The sequence below is a fragment of the Typopeltis vanoorti genome, chromosome 25, assembly GCF_054136105.1.
Source record: "Typopeltis vanoorti isolate ZY-2024b chromosome 25, IOZ_Tvanoo_1.0, whole genome shotgun sequence".
Lineage (NCBI taxonomy): Eukaryota > Metazoa > Arthropoda > Arachnida > Uropygi > Thelyphonidae > Typopeltis > Typopeltis vanoorti.
In genome coordinates, this window is record NC_143573.1 from 48745296 (window position 1) to 48770422 (window position 25127).

General features: G+C 36.7%; 1 protein-coding gene across 1 annotated transcript in view; it reads left to right on the forward strand.

Moving 5' to 3' along the window:
* Window positions 1-25127, forward strand: part of LOC150092727 (carboxy-terminal kinesin 2-like) — a 230065-nt gene that overhangs the window by 169637 nt on the left and 35301 nt on the right. The window contains exon 10 of the mRNA XM_090414368.1: window positions 18907-19045. Within this exon, the coding sequence (XP_090270494.1) occupies window positions 18907-19045 (139 nt within the window). The remainder of the gene's footprint in view (window positions 1-18906; window positions 19046-25127) is intronic.

The window sequence follows — 25127 nt, forward strand, 5'->3', positions numbered from 1 at the left end:
GCACTTTTTGCATTTAAAAAATCTCTGCTGAAACAACTGGAAACTTTTTTGCATTTTGCAGGTATGTTGTGACATCTATTACTGATATAATTCATAGGCTTCTCTCTTTTCACCTGTATCTGGAAGTAAATATTTGCACTTTTGCCTATTGCAGAAGAAATCTCCTAACTGATGTCATATTGGTCAGTGTCTTCCCATGGATAATAAAATAGTGGTCAATGTCCAGTGCTGATCACAAGTTATAAAAATTGCATGAAATCATCAGGCAGAGAGAGAGAGAGATAGGTGGACCAATCAACTAATAATGAAGTCCCATTGTGTAACAGAATATCATAAGAATGACATGACAGGTCAAACATCATGAGTAGCTCTGAATGTTTTTAGGACTTGAAGTGGTAAAGAAAGTTCTGTTTTCTCATGCACATTAGCAGTTGTCTCAGACACTGTATGAAGTAAATACAGGGAAAAATATAATATTTGCAGATTTTCAGCCAATTCTCATAAGAGACATTTTTCAAATCTTCTGTATGCTGAGAGTAAACACCAAAATGGGATGTGTGTCATCTAGTGAATAACTCCCCAGATTGAAAGGAAGACACTTCTCAACATTTTGGTTCTTCCCACTCAAAAAAAAAATCCTGCAATGTATTGCAATAAGTGACACACCTCATTTGAAGAGAAGAAAAACAGAGAGAGAAAAGATATGTGTGACAAATGTGGGGTGTCCTATGTATCTCTACCATTTCAAAATACATCATAATTGCTAAATTTTTTGAAAGTATGGTGGAGGCAATACAGAATATTCAGCCTTGCATAGAAATAGTCATCATAATTTTCAATAAAGCATACTTTATAATCATGCCTCTAATTTTTCTCAGTGCTCATATCATGATCTCTTGTCTTGGATCATCTGCTTTATTTCTAACCCATATCTCTGATCAATAGATTAAAACTGGTTTGAAAGCTTGTGTACTACTAGTATAGTTTTGACCAATTTCTCATTTCCCTCTTATTCCATAAAAAATTCTTCAGCTAACCCCTCCCCACCAATACCACCTTTGCTTACACTATCTACCAATAATTGTCCGGACACTTTCACAATTTACAGTTGATACCAGCAGGTAAACCCTAATAATAGGTATGTCCGCCTTTGGCTTTGATCTCCTTCTGCACCTTTGAGGGAGGCTTTCCACCAATGTGTAGCAGACGTCAGGTGGAATTTGTCTTCATTCCTCCATCGAAGCAGCACTGAGTTCAGTGAAAGATCGGGATGTGCTGCTCTGGACCTCAGTCGCTGCTTCAGTTCATCCTGTGTTCGACGGGGTTGAGGTCTGGACTCTGTGCAGGCCAGGGCAGTCATTTAACATCCATCTCTTCATACCATCATAACAGCTGCAGTTTTGTGGCATTGGGCATTGTCATCTTGATAGTAACACAGGTCTGTTCCATAAAAACTCCATAGTGTAGGCATCACCTGATTTTCCAGAATATCAAGGTACTGAGCTGCCTTCATGGCACCCCAGACAATGACCATTGGTCCCACTCTAAACCAGCTGAATGCACCTAACATCTTTACTCCACCACCAACAAAGTTTACTGTGGGTACAACACACTGTAGTAACACGTGTTCACCAGGCTGCTTCTACACCCACACCCTTCCATCAGACTGGAAACAGGTGAACCTTGATTCATCACTCCAGAGTACTGTTTTCCTCTGATCAATTGTCCAATTCACATGCTCTTTGAACCAGGCCAGACAAGCTGCCTTGTCCATTGTTGTGATGTTCATCTTGTGTGCCGCTGCTCTTCCGTGGAAACTCAGTGAATGGAGTGCTTTTTCATACAGTATTAGTACTCACCATGGTGTTACTGGCATTTTGGAACTCATCACGGATAGTCTGCCGATTGTAGCCGGTTTTTAGAGGTCACTTGTTTTAACACCCCTCCTGTTCCTGTCAGTCATTTTAGGTAACAGCCTTGGATGTTTTCCTGTACTAGTGATGCCAGAACATCTTCGTTTGATTTTGGATGCTCCATTGAGTGGCAATGGCACCATATCGACATTCCACCAATGTGACAGCCTATGATGACGCCTCTCTCGAATTCACTGAATTCATGTTGTGTTGCCATACCACCTGTATTTCATTGGTTTTTATATTAACAAACTTGGAATGTTCTATAACTTCAAATAACGGGTGTCCAGACAATTATTGGTGGATAGCGTATATTTTCTGTTTGTATAATTTGCAGTCATCACTAAAAATTGTACCTAAATAACTGAAATTTTTGTAGAAAGGCTTATATGTTGGCTGCACATGATTATTAAATAACACAACGTATATTGGAATATAAATTAAAATAATCTTCAATATATACTTCCTACATTTTGGCAATGTCACGTTGCCATCTTCATGGGAACATAAGACTAAGACACGTGCACACAGGCACTAAAACAGCAAATGACGTCAAAGAGAGAAAACTACTTTTTTCCTAAAGTCCTGATGGTGCCCCCTAGCAGGCTATATTAGGTATTCTTGGCTGTTGGGCTGAAGTTCTCATGATGTACATCTCCCAAATTTGGGACAATCTCATGCATCCAAATTTGTTGAGGTTTGGGATGTTTTTTTAGGGCTGAGGATGATTCTAAGAATAGTCTTTCAAATTTAAACTTGCTGCGGTGTATTACTGTGGCTTTCTTCCAACGTATTCTGTGGTGTGTATCCAGAGCATGGTCTGTAAGCCCAGAGTGGCTGTACTGGTGAAACCAGATGTAGTCTTTGTGTTCTGAAATTCTGATATTTGCTGCCCTGCCTGTTTGGCCAAAGTAGGACAGGTTACAGCTGCAAGGGACCTGGTATACACCATGTAGGTCTAGGGGAAGTGGTTGGTCCTTTGTGGAGTGGATAAGGGATGCCAATTTTCTATATGGTCTGTAACATGAGGTCAGGTCTTATTTTTTTAGGATTTTGGTTATTCTTTCAGAGGTGCCCCAGATGTAGGGAATGGTGATGGATTTAGAGTAATCTTTATTGTGAAGGGGGGGAGGTGGGGTTGTGTTTACTGGTTTAGTATTTTTTGAATTTTTTTGGGGGTTGTAGCCATTGGCTGAGAAAGTGTTTAGGATGTGATTTAGTTCAGTGGTTAGAGCATTGTCATTTGAACAGATTAGTTTAGCCCTGTTATGTAGTGTCTAAATGACTCTATATTGTTGTGAGGGGGGGGGGAATTGTTGGTGAATGTACCTGCCTGTATGGGTGGGTTTTCTATAAACTGAGAAAACCAAGAGTTCCATGAGGCTGACGAGTGACTAGTATGTCTAGGTAAGGGAGGCTGTTGTTTTCCTCTTTTTCTAGGGTGAACTTGATTCTGGGGTGTTGGCTGTTTAAGTGTGTTAAGGAGTGGAGTGTATCAGAGCCATGTGGCCAAATTGCGAACACATCATCAACATAGCGCAAGTAATATGTTAGGTTTTTGTGGGGCAGAGTTTTAAGGCTTTCTCTTCAAAAGTCTCCATAAAGAAGTTGGCCAAGGGTCGGGAGAGTGGTGAGCCCATGGCTGTCCCCTCTATCTGTTTGTAGAATTTTCCCTGCCAAACGAAATAGTCTGAGTTCATTGTGAACTGAAATGAACCTTTCTTCCGTTGATTTGAAGCCTGAAACACTCAATGCTCTTGCACATGGTCACAATTTTGCCATTGCGCCTGGAAAAATACCGGCCGAAGAAATAATGATCCAGATTGAACGCGGTATCCGCCACCTTCCAAACCACACTGCCAACAATATTAGACTGGATGTAGCCTGTGTTCTCACCAAAGCAAGACCACCAAAAACCTACATATCCAATAGTGAATATAAAGCTCTACAGGAAATGAAGAAAAACAAAGAAATAGTAATCACCAAAGCAGATAAGGGGAACGCCACCATGGTTCCAATCAAACTGACTACACAGGTAAGCTTAATGCTTTATTATTAGATTGTGCTACCTACCACCATATTGAATATAATCCCACCAACTCACAAATTAGAAAACTCCATAGGCTCCTTAAGAAGGTCACTTCTTGGCCTGTGGAAGTTACCAACAAACTAAAACCTTTTAACTCTCGACCCCCCCCCCCCAGTATATATGAGCTTCCAGAAATACATAAACAAAATGTGCCATTATGTCCCATAGTGGATGGCATTGATTCCCCCACATACAAATTAGCCAAAGCGCTCGCACACTATATTAGCAACACACCATCACACATAAAAAAACTCAGCCCACTTCAAAGCCAGTGTAGAAAACCTTACACTCCAACATACTGACATAATGATCAGTTTTGACATCTCCCTATTCACAAATGTCTCATTCAAGGAAACCTTAGAGCTCATCCAAGCCAAATTTCCTCACAATATCTCAGCCATTTTCAGTTCACAATGAACTCAGACTATTTTGTTTCGCAGGGAAAAGTCTACAAAAAGATAGAGGGGACAGCAATGGGTTCACCACTCTTCCCACCCTTGGCCAACTTCTTTATGGAGACTTTTGAAGAGAAGGCCTTAAACTCTGCCCCACAAAAACCTACCATATGGCTTCGCTATGTTGATGATGTGTTCGCTATTTGGCCACATGGCTCTGATACACTCCTCTCCTTCTTAACACACTTAAACAACCAATACCTCAGAATCAGGTTCACCCTGAAAACAACAGTCTCCCTTACCTAAACACACTAGTCACCTGCAGCCTGATGGAACCTTGGTTTTCTCAGTTTATAGAAAACCCACCCATACAGGCAGGTACATTCACCAACAATCCCCCCCCACACACACACACAACAATATGGAGTCATTAAGACACTATATAACAAGGCTAAACTAATCTGTTCAAGTGACAATCCCCTAACCACTGAACTAAATTACATCCTAAACACTTTCTCAGCCAATGGCTACAACCCCCAAAAAATACTAAATCAGTAAACCACAAACCTCCCCCCCCTTCACAATAAAGATTACTCTAAATCCATCACCATTCCCTACATCTGATGCACCTCTGAAAAAATAACCAAAATCCAAAAAAATATGACCTGACCTCATGTTACAGACCATATAGAAAATTGGCATCCCTTATCCGCTCCACTAAAGACCAACCACTTCCCCTAGACCTACATGGTGTATACCAGATCCCTTGCAGCTATAACCTGTCCTACTTTGGCCAAACAGGCAGGGCAGCAAATATCAGAATTTCAGAACACAAAGACTACATCTGGTTTCACCAGTACAGCCACTCTGGGCTTACAGACCATGCTCTGGATACACACCACAGAATACGTTGGAAGAAAGCCACAGTAATACACCGCAGCAAGTTTAAATTTGAAAGACTATTCTTAGAATCATCCTCAGCCCTAAAAAAACAACCCAAACCTCAACAAATTTGGATGCATGAGATTGTCCCAAATTTGGGAGATGTACATCATGAGAACTTCAGCCCAACAGCCAAGAATACCTAATATAGCCTGCTAGGGGCATCATCAGGACTTTAGGAAAAACAGTAGTTTTCTCTCTTTGAAGTCATTTGCTATTTTAGTGCCTGCGTGCACGTGTCTTAGTCTTTTGTTCCCATGAAGATGGCAACGTGACATTGCCGAAATATAGGAAGTATATATTAAAGATTATTTTAATTTATATTCCAATATATGTTGTGTTATTTAATAATGGAATAAACTGAAATGTTTTGCTTGTCTTCTCCATTGAAATTGATTTCAACTGTTTTACTGTCTTTTTGGCTGACATAATCTTCAGGAAGATATTTAACACAAAAAATATTTCAAATGTTTCCGACAGCCGTTATTTTTATAATTTGAAAGATATTGGAGTGACAGTTTAATCATGCATATCATTGGGCACATCATATGAGGTCTGTACATTATTTGTACAAACCGTGTATGTGATTACTGCATAACAGAGGTCCTGAATGTTACATACACTAATTAATGACCTCCAGATGTTGTGAAATATAATTCCTCATTTTCTATTTAATGTGCCACATAATTGAATTGTCGGATGACTATGAACATTCTGAATAGATGAAATTATTCACTTCTAAGTAAGACATGGAGGATGATGGTCAGTTTACAATGTGATGTTCTGAGAAGGATGTGTGCCATGAGCCCACATCTTTCTGCTCTTGTTTATGTATTTTTTATGCATTTTGAAACTTCTTCCAGTTTGTCCCATGTGCACCTTTCCACAAGAACAAAGGAATTTTGTATATCTCCAGGATTTATAGAATGGAATTATATCTTTGGAAGAATATAGGAAACTGCCACAGTCCTTCACTGCAGCCTCCCCAACGATAGCTGTATGGACTGGTGCATTGTTGTGAAGCAGTGAACACCCCGACTCAGCATTCCTCATCCTTTATGGCATTGCACAGTTTGTGCAGGAGTGAAACATGATATTCTGTATTCACTGTGATATTCTTTTCCATGACGTCAATCAAGAGACTTCCCCACCAATTTCAAAATATTGTTGCCATGATCTTCTTGGTGGACTGAGTGACCTTTGGCTTTTCTCAGCTGTGCTTCACCTGGTTTGTGCCACTCCATGGATTGCCTTTTGGAAAGAGGATCTTAATAAAGGACAATGGATTCCAGCACTTTTCTTCAATTTCCTTGGCAAAGCTCTAAAAACTTACAGGAACAGGTCACATGATGTTCATTCTCAATTGAAGAGAGAAGTTGGGGCACCCACCTCGCACTGACCTTTGTCATGTAAAACTTCTCATGAATGATACGAAAGATGGTTGTTATAGGAAAGTTATATATTTAAAAGCAGTTCTTATGTAATGAAATTTTGATTTCTGATTTGTATTTGAAATCTTGTAACATATTAAAATTACTTAAATGAATTTGTTGTAAAAAAAAAAAAAAACTGACCAATATAATTACTGTAGTTAATGTAAATGAATGCAACTGCATTCCGTTAGTAATTAGCAAGATATTTTGAATGTTTTTAATATTTTTAAAGTATGTTATGTTTCTGATATGAAATTCAATATTTCCTTTGGAAATTCTTTTTTTAATGATAATCCTATACTCACAACAAAAGGTTGGGAAACTAAAGCACATTAGTACTGTGGGTGGAATAAAGATAGACACAAGATTCCTGTTTTAGATAGATCATGGCACATTTTCATGTCACTTCAGCCCTCTAATTCATAAGCATCCATGTCAGGTGGATTTAAATTCACAGCATATTTGTTGAATAATGGAAATACTATCCACTTAGCCAGTGAACTTTTTTTTGTAACAAGACATCGGTTCTATGTTCCGCCCTCATTTAAGGACAGGCTTGGTATATCGACATAGGAATAATTCTTCATAATTGATATTGTAGAAATGTGAATTTAAAAGAATTTAATGCCTTCTCCATAGCACGTTCTTAAGGTAATTATATAGATAATTCTCTCTCTCTATATATATATAGAGTCTATGAGAAAAATGTATACACATTTTAACAGTGTCATCTATGGACTTTTTTCGAAGTTGGATCGCATTACAGTAGCAATGTGTACACCCTCTGTCCAAATGTCCAAAAAGAAACTGAACTTTTCAAAAATAGTGGCGCCACCTGTTGTATCTTTTTGTTGTTGAAAGCGGCAACTTTCATTAGTGTTGTGTCAACCGTTTATGACATTTATTTCATTAGAAGCCAAGTTATAGTGCCAAGAATGACGTGTGTTTTGACAAACGGTCGGAAAATAAGTTTCAAACAGAGAGCTGCAATTAACTGTTGTGTTAAACTTAGTAAAAGTTTTACCGAAACACATCAAATGCTTCAAAAAGCATACGGTGATGAATGCTTATCTCATACTCAAGTTTACGAGTGGTTTAAGTGATTTCAAGTCTTGAGACTCTGGAGGACGATGAAAAGCCAGGCTGTCCAAAAACTGGATTGAGTTAACATCCAAAAAGTGTATGATTTCGTCAAAGAAAACCTGAAATTATCCATGAGATTGATTGAAGATGAATTGGGGATTCCAAAATCAACTATGTACGACATTTTGACCTAGAGTTTGGGCCTTGATAAATTGAATTTGCGATTTGTTCCCCACAAGTTGACCAACGACCAAAATGTATCGAATTGAACACTGCAAGGACCATATTAAAACCACTCCTAAGGACTCAAACTTCCTTGAAACGATTGTTACTGGTGACAAAACACGGTGTTTTGAGTATGAGCCCGAAACAAAGCACCAGAGTGCTGAGTGGAGACCACAGAAGAGGGGCATCCCAAAAAAAAAGTCGCTTGGAGAAGTCAAAAGTAAAGACAATGCTGATTTGTTTCTACGATTCCAAGGGCATTATCCACAAAGAATTTGTTCAGCCTGACCAAACGGTCAATGGTGAGTTTTATCTTGAAGTTTTGAAGTGATTGATGGCGAGAATTTGTTACGTACAGCATGAATATCGGCATGATAATGCACCACCTCATCGTTCGAACATTGTGAGACAGTTTTGGACCAAAAACCAAGTTTGTGTGTTGGATCACTCGCTGTATTCACATTGATTTAGTATCCTCTGACTTCTTTCTCTTCCCCTGACTTCATTTGCCGATGAAAGGAAAGCGATACGACACCATTGAAAACATTCAAGCAGCAGTAACCATGACTCTCAACAGTATCCCAGAAACCGATATAAAAAAAAAACTCATTTAATGAATTAATTGATCGTGCCCAACGCTGTGTCGAAGCTGAGGGAAGGTATATTGATTGAAATAAATGATCTGAATAATTATAATTGGCCTGTGTTTTATTTTCTATCAAAAATTCGGTTTCTTTTTGGACAGAGGGTGTAGTATGATGTTCTCTCAAAAGATGTTGTTACTCACATGAATACTAACATCAACACGTGACTGGTAGGACAATCAAACAAAATGGCTGAGGCACAATTGTCATTCGAATAATGCAAGACCATTTTAAAGTAGTGGTATTTCAAATTTGAGAATGTAGTTGAAGTTCAACGCAAATGAGTTTGCACCACAACCTTCAACATGCCACAATTGCATGTGTTGGATTCTGATTATGTAGAAGTAGGATAAATGTTATTTGATTCAGAATCCAACATGAATTTCCGTCACAAGAACTATATTTGTAAATATTATTAAATGTAAATAACATAAATTATAATTGATATCATATAACTACCTTAATTATGTCAAATATTTAATTGCTTAATCAAAGAAATGTGTTAATGGTAAATAGATTCTGTATTAAATGTTATTAAGCTATTTTATTTGTTCTTATGTCAATATTATAAAGTCTTATATTTGTAATTTAACTACGCATTTGTTGAAATTCGATTATTCTATTTATTCTTTTTGTGAAAGCTTAATGTTATGTAATAACTCTATGTAGTTGTATAGCCTAATGTAACATTCGCGAGAATGTTTACGTCTATCGGTTGTCATAGAGACGCGTGGAAATAAACAGGCGCGTGTGAAGGGAGCGTTTGTAGAGGAGAAGAGAAAATGGATACGTAGTAGTAAGTAGGGAGTTGGAACGGAACTTTGGAACTATAAGGTAGCAAGGAAGTAAACTAAAGAAGTAGAAGTAATTAAAAGATTCCTAAGGAGTTGAGTAGATATTTTTTTATATAAGTGAATCTTATAGTTGGCTGAAAGCAAAATCAGCCGTAGTAATAAAAAGAAATTATTGCCGTAATCGGATAATTAGAGAACTGGACATTCAAAGAAGAATACTGAAAGAATCCAGTCAGTCTACAATTACGACTTATTTCTGTACTACCATGAAAGGGAATTGTACGGAGTTAAACTAGTTGATGAATGATAAATAAGAATAATTAATGTACCTTATAGTTGTTATCTGTATTTTTGAAGTGCGATTAGTAATGTTTTAGTTATTTAGTGTTTCGCAAGTGTGATAAATACAATTTGAAAGTGTGCTCACAAAATATTGGAAGTACTGAAGATTATTTCTGGTAAGGACAGTCATATTAGTTTATTTCAGTGTATGCAGATTTAAGTATTAGTTCCGTTGCGCTGTTTCTAACATTAACTGTAGCTTACCATCGAGGCCGAGAGTTGAAAATATAGACATTGAAGTGATATCTACCGTGGTTAGTGCCTGTTATGAGTTAATCGTAGAGTGTAGCTGAGAGATACATGGAAACTGAATAAATAAGAAATTCTATTGTAATAATTTAAGTAAAGAAACTTTGTGATTCTGAAACTGTGAATTTATTTGAGAAAGTTTGAAAGATTGGATTAATATGAATGACTTGACTTGATGTGCTAACTTGACTGGTTTGTCATATTTAGAAGTGGAATACATGTATTTGTTATATAACCATATATTAAATGTTTTGTTTGTTAATTTAAATATTGTGTTTGCCTGAATTTCTTTTTACTGCACCGTTCACAAAAATTCGGATCTAGCGGGAATCCCAGAAAGAAAGAAAATAAATACCATCGGCCTGAATGAATGAATAGACTGCTAACTAATTTTGAATTAATCCTACTAATTCATATAGACTTATCTAAGGATTGGCACAGTATGATAGAAATTTCTCTACCCTTAGATCAGTGATTAATTTGCAATTAGTTTTCCTTTATTTTATGAAAGTGACTTTTAGCAAGATGGCGGATTCGAACGTCGAGAGAACACGTCACGACACATGTATTCGTGATAAGTTTGAGACCCATGGTGCCATGTGTGATGTGCACAAGGGAAGATCCGGGAGGCCTCACGCAGCAACAAGTCCTGCTTACTCAGCTATGGTGTTGAAATAGTTTACACGCTTGCCACATAAGTCTACCACACAATGTGCATGTGAGACAGGAGTTAGCAGTGCAAGCATATGACGCATTCTTAAAGCAGCTAAATGGCTGCTTTAAGAATGCGCCAAAAATTTTTACATCCCAAGATTATTACATGCAATGAATGAAGATGATCCTGATCGAAGAATGCAGTATTGTGAGTGGTTTCAACACATAGTGCCACAGAAGTCTACCACACAATGTGTATGTGAGACAGGAGTTAGCAGTGCAAGCATACGGCACATTCTTAAAGCAGCTAAATGGAAAGTTGACATCCCAAGATTATTACATGCAATGAATGAAGATGATCCTGATCAAAGAATGCAGTATTGAGTGGTTTCAACACATAGTGGATGAGGAGTTTGAGAGGAAGGTGGTTTGGTTTGACGAAGCACAATTTAAGCTTAATGGAACAGTGAATCAGCATAATTGTGTTTACTGAGCTCAAGAAAATCCAGGCGTTCACGTGGACAAGGTAGTCAATGTACCGGGGCTCAATGCCTGGTGTGGATTGACATCTAGGGATTTAATAGGACCATTCTTCTTTGAAGGTACTGTTACTGATCAAGTGTACCTAGACATGCTATGCACATCCATTTTACCTGCCATTCATGCACTTTATGGGAATGATCAATTTCTCTTCCAACAAGATGGCGCACCACTATACTACCACCGAGACGTGAGAGCTTACCTTGATGAGAGTTTGCAGGGACAATGCATAGGACGAAGAGGTGTAATTGAGTTCCCTCATGTTCTCCTGATTTAACACCTTTGAACTTCTACCTATGGGGGAACTCTAAAGGATGCAGTGTATCATAGAAAATCAGCTACACTGGTAGCCCTTTGGAAAGATATTGAAATGGCATGCACAGCAACCCACTGGACACTTGGCCAACGTTGCCCAAGCAGTAGTTTGCTGTAATAATAAGTGTCTGGACACAAATGGTAACCACTTCGAGCAACTCATGTAATTGTAGAAATCAAAAGTAACGTGCATTCATCCCTTGATGTCTGCATAAATTTAGTATTACAATTTTTATACAGGTTTTTCTTTTGCTGAAGTGTGTATAAATTTTTTTGATGGACTCTGTATATATACATATATATATTTAAAACAAGGTAACTTGTGGGATGTGGGATACTGCTAGACATTGGTGAATGGCAATTAGTGTTACTTATGTTATCCCATTTGTGGCTATCATGCAGAACAGAATTCATAGTCATGATATATTTTATTATCAATCAATTCAAATTCTGTTTTTTTTTTTTATGTGAAAAATATATGTACATTTGGGTCTCCATATTTGTGGGCGTTATGTGTTAATGTTTCACCCAAATAGCCTGGGATTAGTGGACATCAAGACTTCCATTTCAGGGGTATGAGGAGTTTTTAGGCATCGATGTAGAAGTTGTCTTTTTCAGGAACATTGTGATGGGATGCTGTTTATTCTTTTATTTGAACTCATTAAACATTGTTTTGTATGGTGTCAAAATATTATCAAAGCTTTCCTTGAGTCTCCATATTTGTGGGTGTTATGTGTTAATGTTTCACCCAAATAGCCTGGGATTAGTGGACATCAAGACTTCCATTTCAGGGGTATGAGGAGTTTTTAGGCATCGATGTAGAAGTTGTCTTTTTCAGGAACATTGATGGGATGCTGTTTATTCTTTTATTTGAACTCATTAAACATTGTTTTGTATGGTGTCAAAATATTATCAAAGCTTTCCTTGAATGCATCATAGAAGTTCGCGAGGTTTTTGGTGTCATACATTATCCATGCTAGGTTTTCCAAGTCAAACTTCTTCTCTTGGCATGGTTCTTTCTCGACTTCATCCATTACTGTTGTTGCCTACCCATCATTTAAATTGATGATGTCCTCTAATTTCTCAAAACTTATGCCCCTATTCTCCTGGCCAACTCTTATTTCGGGCATGGTTTTTTGTGCTGTTCTTCTGGAATGATTTGGAGTTTGTCTGGACTGAAGTCATGCACAACCTCAGGCCACAAGTTCTTCCAACAGTTCTTGAGTTGTGGAGGGTGAGCTTTAGCAGCCTCATGATCAGCTGAAGCAGACTTGCCCATAAACTTTACATTACAGAGTAATAATGCCTCTTGAATTTCTGGAACCAATCTTTGCTGACAATGAAAATGGTTTCCATGCTGCTACAGAGGGTTTGCTGTTTAAATCTGTTGTAAAGAATGAGCATCTTAGTAGAAATCAGACCAATGTTCACAGGCAAGTTTTTCTTGTACTGGTCTTTGATCCAAAGAAATGTTACATTCTCCATTTTTAACATCAGTTTATCATGACCATAAGCCACATATTTAGTAGTAAGAATTCCACCAGTTTGCACTGACTCTCTGATTTCAGTTTCTTGTTTCCTTACGTATCGTATGGTACTTTAATTGATACCAAATATGCAACATAAGGCCACATATGAGTCCCTTTTCAACACATATCTAGAATCCTCACTTTCTCATTCAAAGTCATCACTTTCTTGGCCCTTTGAGGCTTTTGTTCTGTCACTAGATGCATTTTGTTTAAAACATGGGTATTCACATTAGCACAGTAATATTTTCAGCATAAGTAGCATAATGCAGACACATACACGATACACAAAGGTCGCAAGCTACCCAAATTTGGATTCTGGTGTGTAATGGTGAATCCAGGTCTCATCCATAGTAATAAATCGATGCACAAAATCAGTTTTATTCTTGTTAAAACGCTCTATGCACTGTTCAGAGATTTTCATGTGAGTGTGTTTTTGATCCGCTGTGAGCAACTGTGGCACCCAACTTGTGCAAAGCTTTTTCATTTGCAATTCTTCTTCATGCAATCCTACATGTTCTTTTTGAAATGCTTATAGTCTCAGCAATTTCATGCACTTTGACTCGCCGGTCATCCAATACCATATCGTGCACTTGATCAATGATTTCTGGTGTTGTTACACTTTTTGGACATCCTTCACGTGGATCATCTTCAAGGCTGGTATGGCCACGTTTATACTTGGCAGCCCACTTTTTAATTGTCGAAAATTAAGGAGAAGAATACCCATAAACTTTTATGAACTTTGAATGAATTTCTTTTGGCGTTAAACCTTCTTTTACAACGAATTTTATAACCGCACGATACTCAATTTTATCCATTGACATAGGCAACACTTTTGCTTCAGACAGCTGTATAAAACAAACTATTTGATAGAATGACTTGCAATTTCACATGGATGCTTATGACAGATGTACTAACTTAGGAAGAAAAAAAAATTGCAGAAAGTGTTGCCATCTATGGTCAAGGCCGAGAACTTTTCAGACCACCCTCGTAGAAGAGCATATGACACTACTTGGAGATTTGGAATATTGAAAGAGCAACACAATTTTGGCATCAGAGGGAATCCCTCGTTTTATCAATAACTTTTTATCCAACCAAATTATCTGAGTGGGAACCGCTCTCTCCCAGCTGTATGCCCAAGAGGAGGGAGGACCACAAGGTTTCGTTTTAAGTGTCACACTTTTTGCAACCAAGGCTAACTTGACAACCGAACAACTTCCTGTAAGTAATGTTCTGTGTGTGGGTGACTTTACCATCTTCCAGCATTCATATAATATCGGAATTATAAAAAGACAGCCAGCAAATGGGTTCAGGTTTTCATAGCAGAAAACAGTTTGGGTGCATTTTTTGCTTCAGATTGGTCTTCATTCAGATCAGGACATACTCTAATCCCAGTTGCATCAGAAGCCCAGTTCTTGGGACTCATATTTGACAAACTCAGTTTCCTCCCTCACATATGCCAGTTGTGACATAAGTGCCATAAAGTAACAAACAGTCTTTGCACTGTGTCTTTCACCTCTTGGAGTGCTGATGTATGTTCTTTGTTTTGATTGTATAGGGCACTGATTAGATCAAAACTTGATTATGTGTCTATGCTTCTGCCAGAAGAGTATTCTGCAATGACTGGACCCTGTTCACTATCAAGCAGCTGAAGCATTTCAGACTTCACTGATACCTTGTGTGTATATTGAAGCAAACGTGAATCACCTTTGTCGCTTCAACATCAACAGCTGTATCTATTACATGCTACAAAAATAAAATCCCTGCCCATGACTAGAGAATCTGTACAGACTGCTATATGGTTTGCAAATAAATGCTCTCTTACAAGATCTAGATAGTGGGGTGAACAACATAGCACAGATGCTACTAAATACATTACCACTATGCCATTCATACATACATCATGCACTTGATCTTTCTGCAAGCTACCTAAACATTCCATCCCTCCTGTTGTCTACCAGCAGCTCTTTAAAGCACAAAAAGAAGGGAATGCTCTGATTTTGTTCCTCTTTATACTAATGGTTCAAAATCAGAGGCACTAGTGGGATCTTCTCTTCCCCAGATAGCATACCATCTGCTTAATTCCACAGAATGTGACATGTTTACTGCTGAGCTGTATGTGATAGAGCTTGCATTAAAATACTAAAGATAGCATTGCTACAAAAGCTGCATAATACAGTATGGTGAAAAAAAAAAAAAGTACTGAATAACTACAATGATGTATGGTGTGACTTTTTTCCCTGACTACTTGTATTAGAAACTATAACTCATTTCTAGGAATGTTAGTCAAATATTACTCACTCGACTAACATTCCTAAAAATGAGTTATAGTTTCTAGTTACAATGATGTATATTATATATCATTGAATTCAGTTATCTGTAGTAGATTACGTGCTTGAAATGGGCACCTTGTCGTTCAAGACAGGTTTCGTAGCACATACGAAAGTTGTCTGTCATCTTGGAGAACAAGAGTTCGGACATCTGCTGGACCTATCATGTAATTTTATCCCTTAGTTCATCAAGGATTGAAGGCAGGTACCCCCAAACAAAAGCATCAAGTGATGTGAGATCAGGAATTCTGTGAACCTCGAAATGAGCCTCCTGGGGAAGTGTTCTGATAAATAGGCTCTAGAACCATGTGATGTGTGACAGGTTGCTCCATCCTGTTGGAATGCCTGTGCACGAAATGGAATGCTTTTTATACAGCACATCCTATGTGAATCCTGGGTGAATGGAACCAATAACCAAGTCATGGTTACACTACACTCTTCAGTGAAGTATGGCCCAATTATGGCATGGCTGGAAACCATATACCATTCAGTGCCCGTCTTGCTATGAAGAAGTTTCTCTTGGACAAATTCAGGTCTCAAGAAATTTGTAAGTTGATCTGTTTACATGATCACTTAGATGGAAATGTGCTTTCTCCAAGAACCAGACATTGTGGAGGAAGGACAGATCTTCATAGACATTGGCCAGTATGCATGCCAAGTATTCCTGCTGTGCACCATAATCTGTTGCTGTTAAACACAGACCCACCCGAATGATGTACAAAAAGGCACCCAGCTCCTTATGGATTCTCTGTAGTGACTAGTGACTGCATTTCGGAGACTGTAACACTTGCTCCAGCACACACTCATGATTCTCGTTTGTGTTAACAGTTCGTGGTCTCCCTGAATGCCCTTTGCATTGCAGCAGAACACTCCTAGTATGTTGGAACCTCTTGATTAAGGTAATCATGACACTATTGTTTGGGACATGCTTATTGAAATGATGAACAAACTGGTCATAAACATGCTGTAGGCTTGGACCATTTACTCTTCCAACTCTGTTTGAACGAAAATAATGCTCAACAATAAATGTCTTTTCTTCCAATGTCAACACCCATACTTGGTATAGCTAAATGTAAGGCCGACTTTACACATACTCTTCTATTAATGTGCGTGCAGTCAAACAGCATATCTCATAGCACATGTACCGAAGGTGGAGGAGGGGGGTGTCAAAGTTCAGTGCTGCTTCTTCTTCTTATTATTATTATTGCCATACTGTATATTCAGATTCACAAAGTTCTTTCCTGATAAGAGTTCTGGAGCTGCAGAAATATCCCAGGGCTCTCTCGAATCCAATCTGTCCTCCATCAGTTATGGATGCTACACATGGATAAATAGAAACTTATGAAGAGGAAGTTGTTCTTGCTCAGCTCCACATACTAAAAACTAACCATGATGTCAGTACTCCTTAAAACCAGATTTTGGACTAAAGATTTGAAGTGGGGAGTTGTATATGTATATATTTGAAGTGTGTCCAGTAGGGCAGGGTCATTATCTAGAGGTTTGAGTGGTATTCTTTCAGAGCAAGACATTCATTTTCCAATTGTATCCACTAGCTACAGGAGCATTGCCTTATGGTCCACACACACACACCAATGAACCACAGTAACGTTCTTATATGCCACCGAATGCAATTGGAAAATAAATGTGTCTGAACAACATATTCATTTTAGTTGTATTCACTGGTATTGAATACCATAATATCATTGTCCTTATTGGATCTAATAATCATTTTATTTTTGTCTATGTGTAATTTATAGTTGGCTGTTGGAGTGGTTTCATTTAAGTGGTGAAGCTAAGATGAGGATATCAGCCAGGTTAAAAATTTACCAGCAACATGACTCCAGATATTGTCAACAAACTAAAGATGAGCTTAAACCAGTATGTAAGCCTAAATACATGTTAGACTGCATTTACTGCATACCCCCATTCCCTATATCTGAGTTCATTTGACAAAAGTTCTTCATAAATATAATCTCCATGCCACTTTTAAACCACACATCTAATTAACAGCCTTTTCTCTTCTCCAAAGGAAAAGCTTCATCTGCTTATGTATATACTTGAGCGTATCAAATTCTGTGCATCTGGACTTAGCCTACTCTGTACAGAAACAGCTGGTATATCTGTTAATGACAGTGAGATGCTGAAGCCAGCTCAGAGAATTATAACTTCACAAAAGTATAAACATATTCCATTATCAGCAAAAATCCACCTAAATTAAAGATGCCAAGAAATTATATTCTTGGTTTAATCCTTCATCTAAGCATAAGCAAACAAAAAGTTTGCAAGTAAAGTAACTTCATGGCTGGACAACTCATATATAGAGGCTAATAACTTCGCATCAGGTCCGCGTGTTTAGCTGAGTGGCTATGCGCTTCACAACCATATGCCTGGGAAAGGAGTGTCCTGGGTCCGATTCCCGTTGCTGACATGAGCCCACTTTGTACAGAAACGGCTGGTAGATCTTTTAATGACAGTGGGATGCTGACATCAGCTCACATGAGCCAGTTATTCAACCAATTATGGCTATAAACTGTAGAGCAGTATTCACTTCAATCCATACTCTCTAGTGGCATTTGAATGATAAGTTTGTTTGAAATGGAAAATGTGGTGACATGGAAAATCTAGCTGATGGATGGTTATTTCAGCTCCATTTCCTTTGCAGTAGCTTGTATAGAAATTATCTCTGCTAGCAATTTTACAGGAATGTTATTTTCCAACAAACATTCACCTAATTTTGCCTGCACTGCTTTCTTCATAAGGTGATGATTTCCATGCTCAGTTTCTCTCAAAAAGTTTGTATTTCTAGAGCTTTATGTGATTTTCACTCTAAAAAGTGGTCCAAGAAAAATTAAGTAGATTTTTGTTGAAACCATAGTTTTGACACCATGTTCCATACACTTAAGTAGTAGTAACTCATTGAAACTAGGCAGGTCCAATGTGGACACCTTGTATAAAAACTACATTGCATCAACATGTCAAGTCGGGGGCTGTCAGATCACACTCTGGATACTCATCACATAAGATTAATTAGGAGAAAACAGTGCTGCATAGAAGTTGCTAGAAAGAGAGAGAGAGATTTTAGAATTAGCATTTGTTATGATACTCCTCCAACCTCAATAAGTATTGCTGCATTAATTTGTCAAAGATCTGGGAAAGAGTCATTTTAAGACCACATCTAGCCTGACTTCACTAAAATAATTACCTTTATCCAGCTATCAGAGTACACTTTGATAGACATTGGTTCCTTTTCAGTTAAAAACTGAATTTGTTTCCACAGCTACATAGTTCATTGGTTTGTTTTATAACAATTGTAATTTATGTCTTGGAGATTAGAAAACTAATGAAATATTAGTGATTTAAATTATCTTTTTTCATGTGGTTGTATTTTTTAAAAATTAATTTGATGTGGTATTATTTTATTCTGTGTAATAGGTGTTTGATCTTCTCAAAAGAGCCCGCAAAAATAGAGCTGTAGCAGCTACACACTGCAATGAATATTCATCACGCTCTCATTCTGTATTTCGGCTACAACTGATTGGAAAAAATGATATTACTGATGAAAGTTGTGAAGGTCTGAATCTTTATTCATTAGTATCATTATTTTTCTTTTATAAATATTGCATTTAATGTCTGCTGTTTAAAACAAACATAAATATTATTTCATTCTTTCATTTTTCAATTTAATTTTCCTTTTAATTTGTAATGTATGCATGGATTTTAAGTGAAAAAACTATCATATACAGCATCTAGACAAAAAAAAAAAAAAAAATTGCGGAAATGGTTAATGGCTAGTTAGGCAGCTTGCATTCTTAAAAATAGCAAAAGCAGTTTACAAAGACACAGGCCAGTTTTCAGAAGCTTGACTTAAAATGGAGATGTGATCACAGCTATGAATCACTCTTAGAACAATATACCTTATAAGAGATGTTGAAAGTTACTCCCTCTGTCTTATATACCCTTTAAGATTATCCCAGAAGTATTTCATAAGATTTGAGTCAGCATATTGCACAGGCCAGAATCCTGCTGGTGACTCTAAGCTATGTTGCGAAGTCATTAACTATGCTTATTACAAGGATCATTATGGCCAGAATTTGACTACCATAGCTCCAATTCTAAATTGAATATTATATGCTGTTTATTCAGCAGAGGAAGATTCAACAGGATGCAGCCTGCCAAATGGAAGGTTTAATCACCCCTCCCTGCATGATGTGTTTACACTTTACTCAAAATGTGGATGTGAAGCATTAAATAATTGATATTTCATCCATATTGGACAGCTAGGTGGTTAAATCCAATTAATAATATTAAAAAACTTCAAAGAACACTTTGAAAATAGTAAACATCTCAAAGTATAATTTTTCTTTTTTTTTCCCCCTTCTCCTCCATCTACAGTTTGCACTGTTCAACTGATTTTCTAAATTTGGAATATAATTGTTTGTTGCTAAAGGTCCTTAATTTCTTTCTTCCAAAAAGTAGGGAGAACAAAGTATAATGCCAGAGGCACATCTATGATTTGCATTTCACACAATTTTGACAATTAACTCTAGACTGTGTGTAGTGGATAACCTCCCTTCCCTAGTACTCTGAGCATTAAAAAAAAAAAAAAAGTTTTATTATAGCAGTAAATACAGTTCATTTTCTTAACAATGTATTGTATATCAAAAATAATTGATAGATGAAAATTATTCTGAGGTTGCTGATGATCTCACACCTTTCCTATCTTATCTTTGTCTTCTTTTAAAGAAAGATAGGATTTCTATAAATTTTCAGAGGTTATTTATGATATGAATAGAACAATTTTTTTTTTTTTTATTGCTGTAGAGAAGGGAAATAAGAATATCTACATCCTCCTTAATTTGACATTTATTAATTTATCACAGGCATATAGAATCATTGTAGGTTCAGTGAATTCTTTGAACACACAAGCAATTTTTTTCTTTCCAAGAAGTAGTGCTTCCTCCATTCTTTTCTCCAATCAACTTTTTTAAATTAAATTATAGCAACTAGTACATTCTTGAAACCTTAATATTGCTACACTTAATAAGATGGGGAAGGGGCATTGTAACGTCTTTGTTTTCACTTGTTATTTTTCATCTTATCATAAAATCAAAGTTTTGTCAGGAATACATGTTCCTTCTCTTCATTTGCCATTTTCTGTCTACCTGTTGGATGATAGCCTTCCCCATATTCCTCCGTTCTATTCTGAGCTCTTCTGTGCCACCTCTAATCTTATACACATTCAGCTACTTTCTTGCAATATGACTTATCCATTGCATTTTTTAATACCTTTTACAGTCCCCCCCCCCAGTCTGAGCTTTAACTTAAGTATTACAATTTTTATCTTGCATATAATACTAAGCAGTGATCTTTCCATTTTTCATTGGATAGTACTCAATTTATTGGCCAGTTTTTTGATAAAAATCCATATTTCACTTTCATATATCATGATTAGAAGTATAAAACTGTTGAATATTTTTTCTCTTAAGGGAGATTGAGTTATCCTCTTTGAATGCATCTTGGCATTTTACAAAGGCTACTCAACCACATTGAATTCATTCTTTAATGTCTTCCATCTTCCCTTTCAGCCCTCCTTCTACTGTAATTTTTTGTTCTGGTTTTTCCATCTGTACTGAATTTTTTTGTTTTGCCAGCAAAGGTTGGTCGATTGGTAGAGCCTCTGTTATTACTAATCGCTCATGCAAAAAGTTAAGCAAGTTTGATCGCGGTTAGTAGTTGGAAGGGATCAATCGTTCGATGCTGTTGGCATACTCTCCCTCGATGAGTCTTTGGACTCCCTAGAGGTGTCACATAATAATAATAATATTTATTATAATGAATTTTTGTTTCATTTTTGTTTATATTTAATCCTTTATTTATTTATTTTTTAACTTGCTTCATTTAGCTTATATTTCTTGAAATTCTGCTGAGGTGCCTAAAAGAATAGTCATTAACAAATTGTAGGAGATTTAACTCTTTACCATTTACAATTTCCCACTTTTCCATTCCAGATTTTTAAATATTTCTTCTATGGTCAGTAAACAGTTTAGGAGAATCAGTGTCTCCTTGTTTCTCTGTTTTGTTGCAAATTTAATGTTTTTGTTCCTTATTTTATGTTGAAACTAAATAACTGAGAGGAGACATTCATGTAGCCTTTAAGAAATGCTGGAAACCAGCTGGGGCTACTGAACTAATGTCCAGTTCTCACTTCACATGGTGTATGCTCTGTTAGCAGATATCCACTGGATACTGAATAAATGAGGATGGCTGGCAATTTGGAGCTTAGCCTATGAAACTATATTCTATATATTAAACCAAAAAAAAAAAAAAAAATGAAATATGTTTAAAAATATATGGTCATTGCCATTTTTCTCAGAGAACAAGAGCAAACAGTGGAAAGTTATTTACCAAAAGGAACTTTATCAGCTGAAGAGAAGTTGAACTGGCAAAAGAGCTAGAGAAGTAATGTGTGACATGATTGGCATTGCTAAGATAAAAAAAAAAGTCTTAAACAGGTGAGATCCTGCTATATAATGAAAGGATGTTATATTCTGCCAATAATAATCAGGCAAAGGAAGAAAAAGAAGGAATAGTGATAGGAGTAGCCATAAACTTCTTGACTGGCAGGCAATTTCAAGTAGAGTTTATGTGGGAATTTTTTTTAGAATGAGGAATTGAACAATGAAATTTACTTGTGCCTATGGTGCTGCAGAAAGTGCTCCTAAAGAAGAAGTGCAGAAATTTTTTGAGTTGTTAGAGAAGGCAGCTGACATAAAATGGGAAAAGCTGCTCCTTGTTGGAAATATAAACAGCAGGGCGGAAACTGATTCAACACATATTAGACATGTTGGGGAAACATTTTGGAGAAAAGGGTTAAGCTACTAATAATGGTGAGTGCCTTCTGGATTTCACTTCAAAACCTGAATCAGCCATCTTTCAACAAAAGGATGTGCACAAACTCACATGAGAGAGAAGATGCAAAAAAGACAAGTCTTACTGATGTTATCATTAACAGTTATGTTCACACAGATTCAGGATACAAGAGTATACAAGGAATTTGAAAGAAAGTAATCAGCACTTAGTTTTAAGCAGGCATAAAAATGAATATCATATTGAAAAGAAAAATATTTAAGAACATTTTAAAAAGAATTACTTTTGGGCAGTTTTTACAGGTAAACTGTAGACTCAATTATGCAAATATTCAAGAGAAAAAAAAATGAGAGTTCAAAAACAAGAATAAGGCCTTAGTCTCAGTGGCAAACTCTGACAAAAAAAAAAAAAAAAAATGATGATCCAGCCATAGAGATATATGCTGAAGTTATGGACTTGAGAATTTAAAGGGATAGTCTGAGAAAAGAGGAAGAAAGCATAATGAAAGTTCCTAGCAAGAAATTTGGCAGGTGCCTTAAGATTTCTGTGAGATATGAAACATTTATTATTGGTGCCTGTTCGTGGTGAACTATTTTTTGTAGATTTTATTTTGTTGAAATAACATATAATTATGTATTTATTATAGATACAAGACTGAATTCTGACGAGTGTCACTGTTGAAATATGAAAATAATTATTTTTTTCAATTATCGTTACACGAAACAAATGCACTGCGATCTAACGACAATATTTGTTTGCGTTTGTCATTGCTATTGATAAGAAACTTTTATTATTGGTATTTGTTCATGGTGAGGATGAAATATTTTTAATAAAGCAATTTTTTTATTATTTTTATAAAAAAAATGTAAATTTATTTATTAATAAATTCGTTACTGATTAGGGAAAAAAAAAGTTTTTTTTTTGTATATGTAGCATCCCCACTTAAAAATTTTCACTGGCTGCCACTGATGGGATCCGTATAGATAATAAATAACAGAGGGGATAATGTACATCCTTGTCTGACACCAGATTTAACATTAAACCACCTTCCTGTACTTCCTTCAGTTCTAACTGCTGACTTACAACTCAAATAAGGACTAAGTATTGCTTGATATAATGTGCCATTGACACCATATAACTGTAGCGTTTCGAATGGCTTCTCTCTTGGCACCTTGTCATATGCCTTTTCCAGATCTATAAAACTTAAAATACAGATCTTTGTTATACTCCCATGATTTCTCAACTATCTGTTGTAAAGTGAAAATCTGTTCTGTTCTTCATGAAGCTTTTCTTCCACAATCCTTCTCAACTGCTTCTCAAGTATACTTGCATATATCTTACCAGCAACACTCAGTAGAGAAATACCTCTGTAATTCTCACATTCAGTTTTATTTCCCTTTTTTTATATATGGGTACTATGAGAGCTCTACTCCAATCATCGGGAATTCGTCCCTCTGTCCAGGCATTCTGAACTATGCAGTGCAGCCGCTTTGAGACTTTTATACCACCATACTTCAGCATTTCTGGTCGAATATCATCTACTCCTGCTGCCTTTCCACATTTCAAACCAACTTCAAGTGTGGATATGTATTTCTGACTGCATGCCTGGTGAGTGTTTTTTACCACTGTGCTGTCATCACTGCTTGTTTCATTTAACAGTTTTTCAACGTAACTACTCCATACTTCAAGGATATCTTTTTCTCCAGTTTTCTTTCACCTTGATCATCTCTAATTCATTTTACAGCACTCTTTCCTCCATTTCTGAGCTTCTTCAACAACCTCCAGCATATCTTGCTACCTTCTTCATATTTATTTTCCATGTTCTTACCAAAGTCCTCCCATGACTTTTGTTTAGCCAGTTTTACACAGTGTTTAGCTTTCTTACATTTGTCTTTGTATTCTCTAAGAGCACAAGCTGACTTATTTGCTAGGAACTTTGGGTATGCTTTCTTCTTTTCCTTCACTGTCTCTTTAACTTCTTTTGTCCACCATGGAGTTCTGATTTTTCTATCCTTACAGTCCTCACCACATGCCTCTCTGGCTAAATCAGCATTTTCTTCAAGGCTTGCCACTGAATCTCCAAGGCTTGGTTTCTGTTCTCAAACTCTTTCATTTTTTCTTGAATAATGTTTGTGCATTTTAGTCTACAGTTTGCATCTGAGTTTACATCATTGTTTAAGTGTTGACTCTAAAAATCTTCAAGGGTAAAGGAGTCTGTTGAATTATTTGCAAATAATGTTTCTGCGAGTGGGTTGTCATCAGTTGTCCATAAATCTTTATAGTATTTAAGCCAGTCCTCCAGAGGTATGGTGTTGATCTTGATCGATTCTCTAAGATTATTTTTCACATCTTATAAATTTATTTGTTTGTGTTTGAGGCTTATCAGTATTGTTTTCTAAACTGATAATGAAATTGTTACATTGAACTCTGTCTTTTACTACTTGTTTCTCTTTTTGCTATTGCTCTTGCATTTATATTCAATTTCATCCTCTGTTTTGTTTGTGCTTAACTATTTTTTAGAGGCCTTCTTTTTTTCATCTGTGATTTTCTTGATTTCTGGATCTTAGTTATGAAGATCTTTTTTTTCCTTTTCCATTGTTTTTTTTCATTCCCAAGATTTCTCAGGCTGAATTTCCTAAAATATTGCAGAGATGATTCCAATCTTCTTTAGTAGATTCATCTGAAGGTATTTGCTGTAATTTTTCATTGATTTTTTGCTGATGTAGTTTTCTTTTGTCTTTGGTGGTGGGAGAACTAGGAGACACCTATGGAAGCTGGGCAAGAGT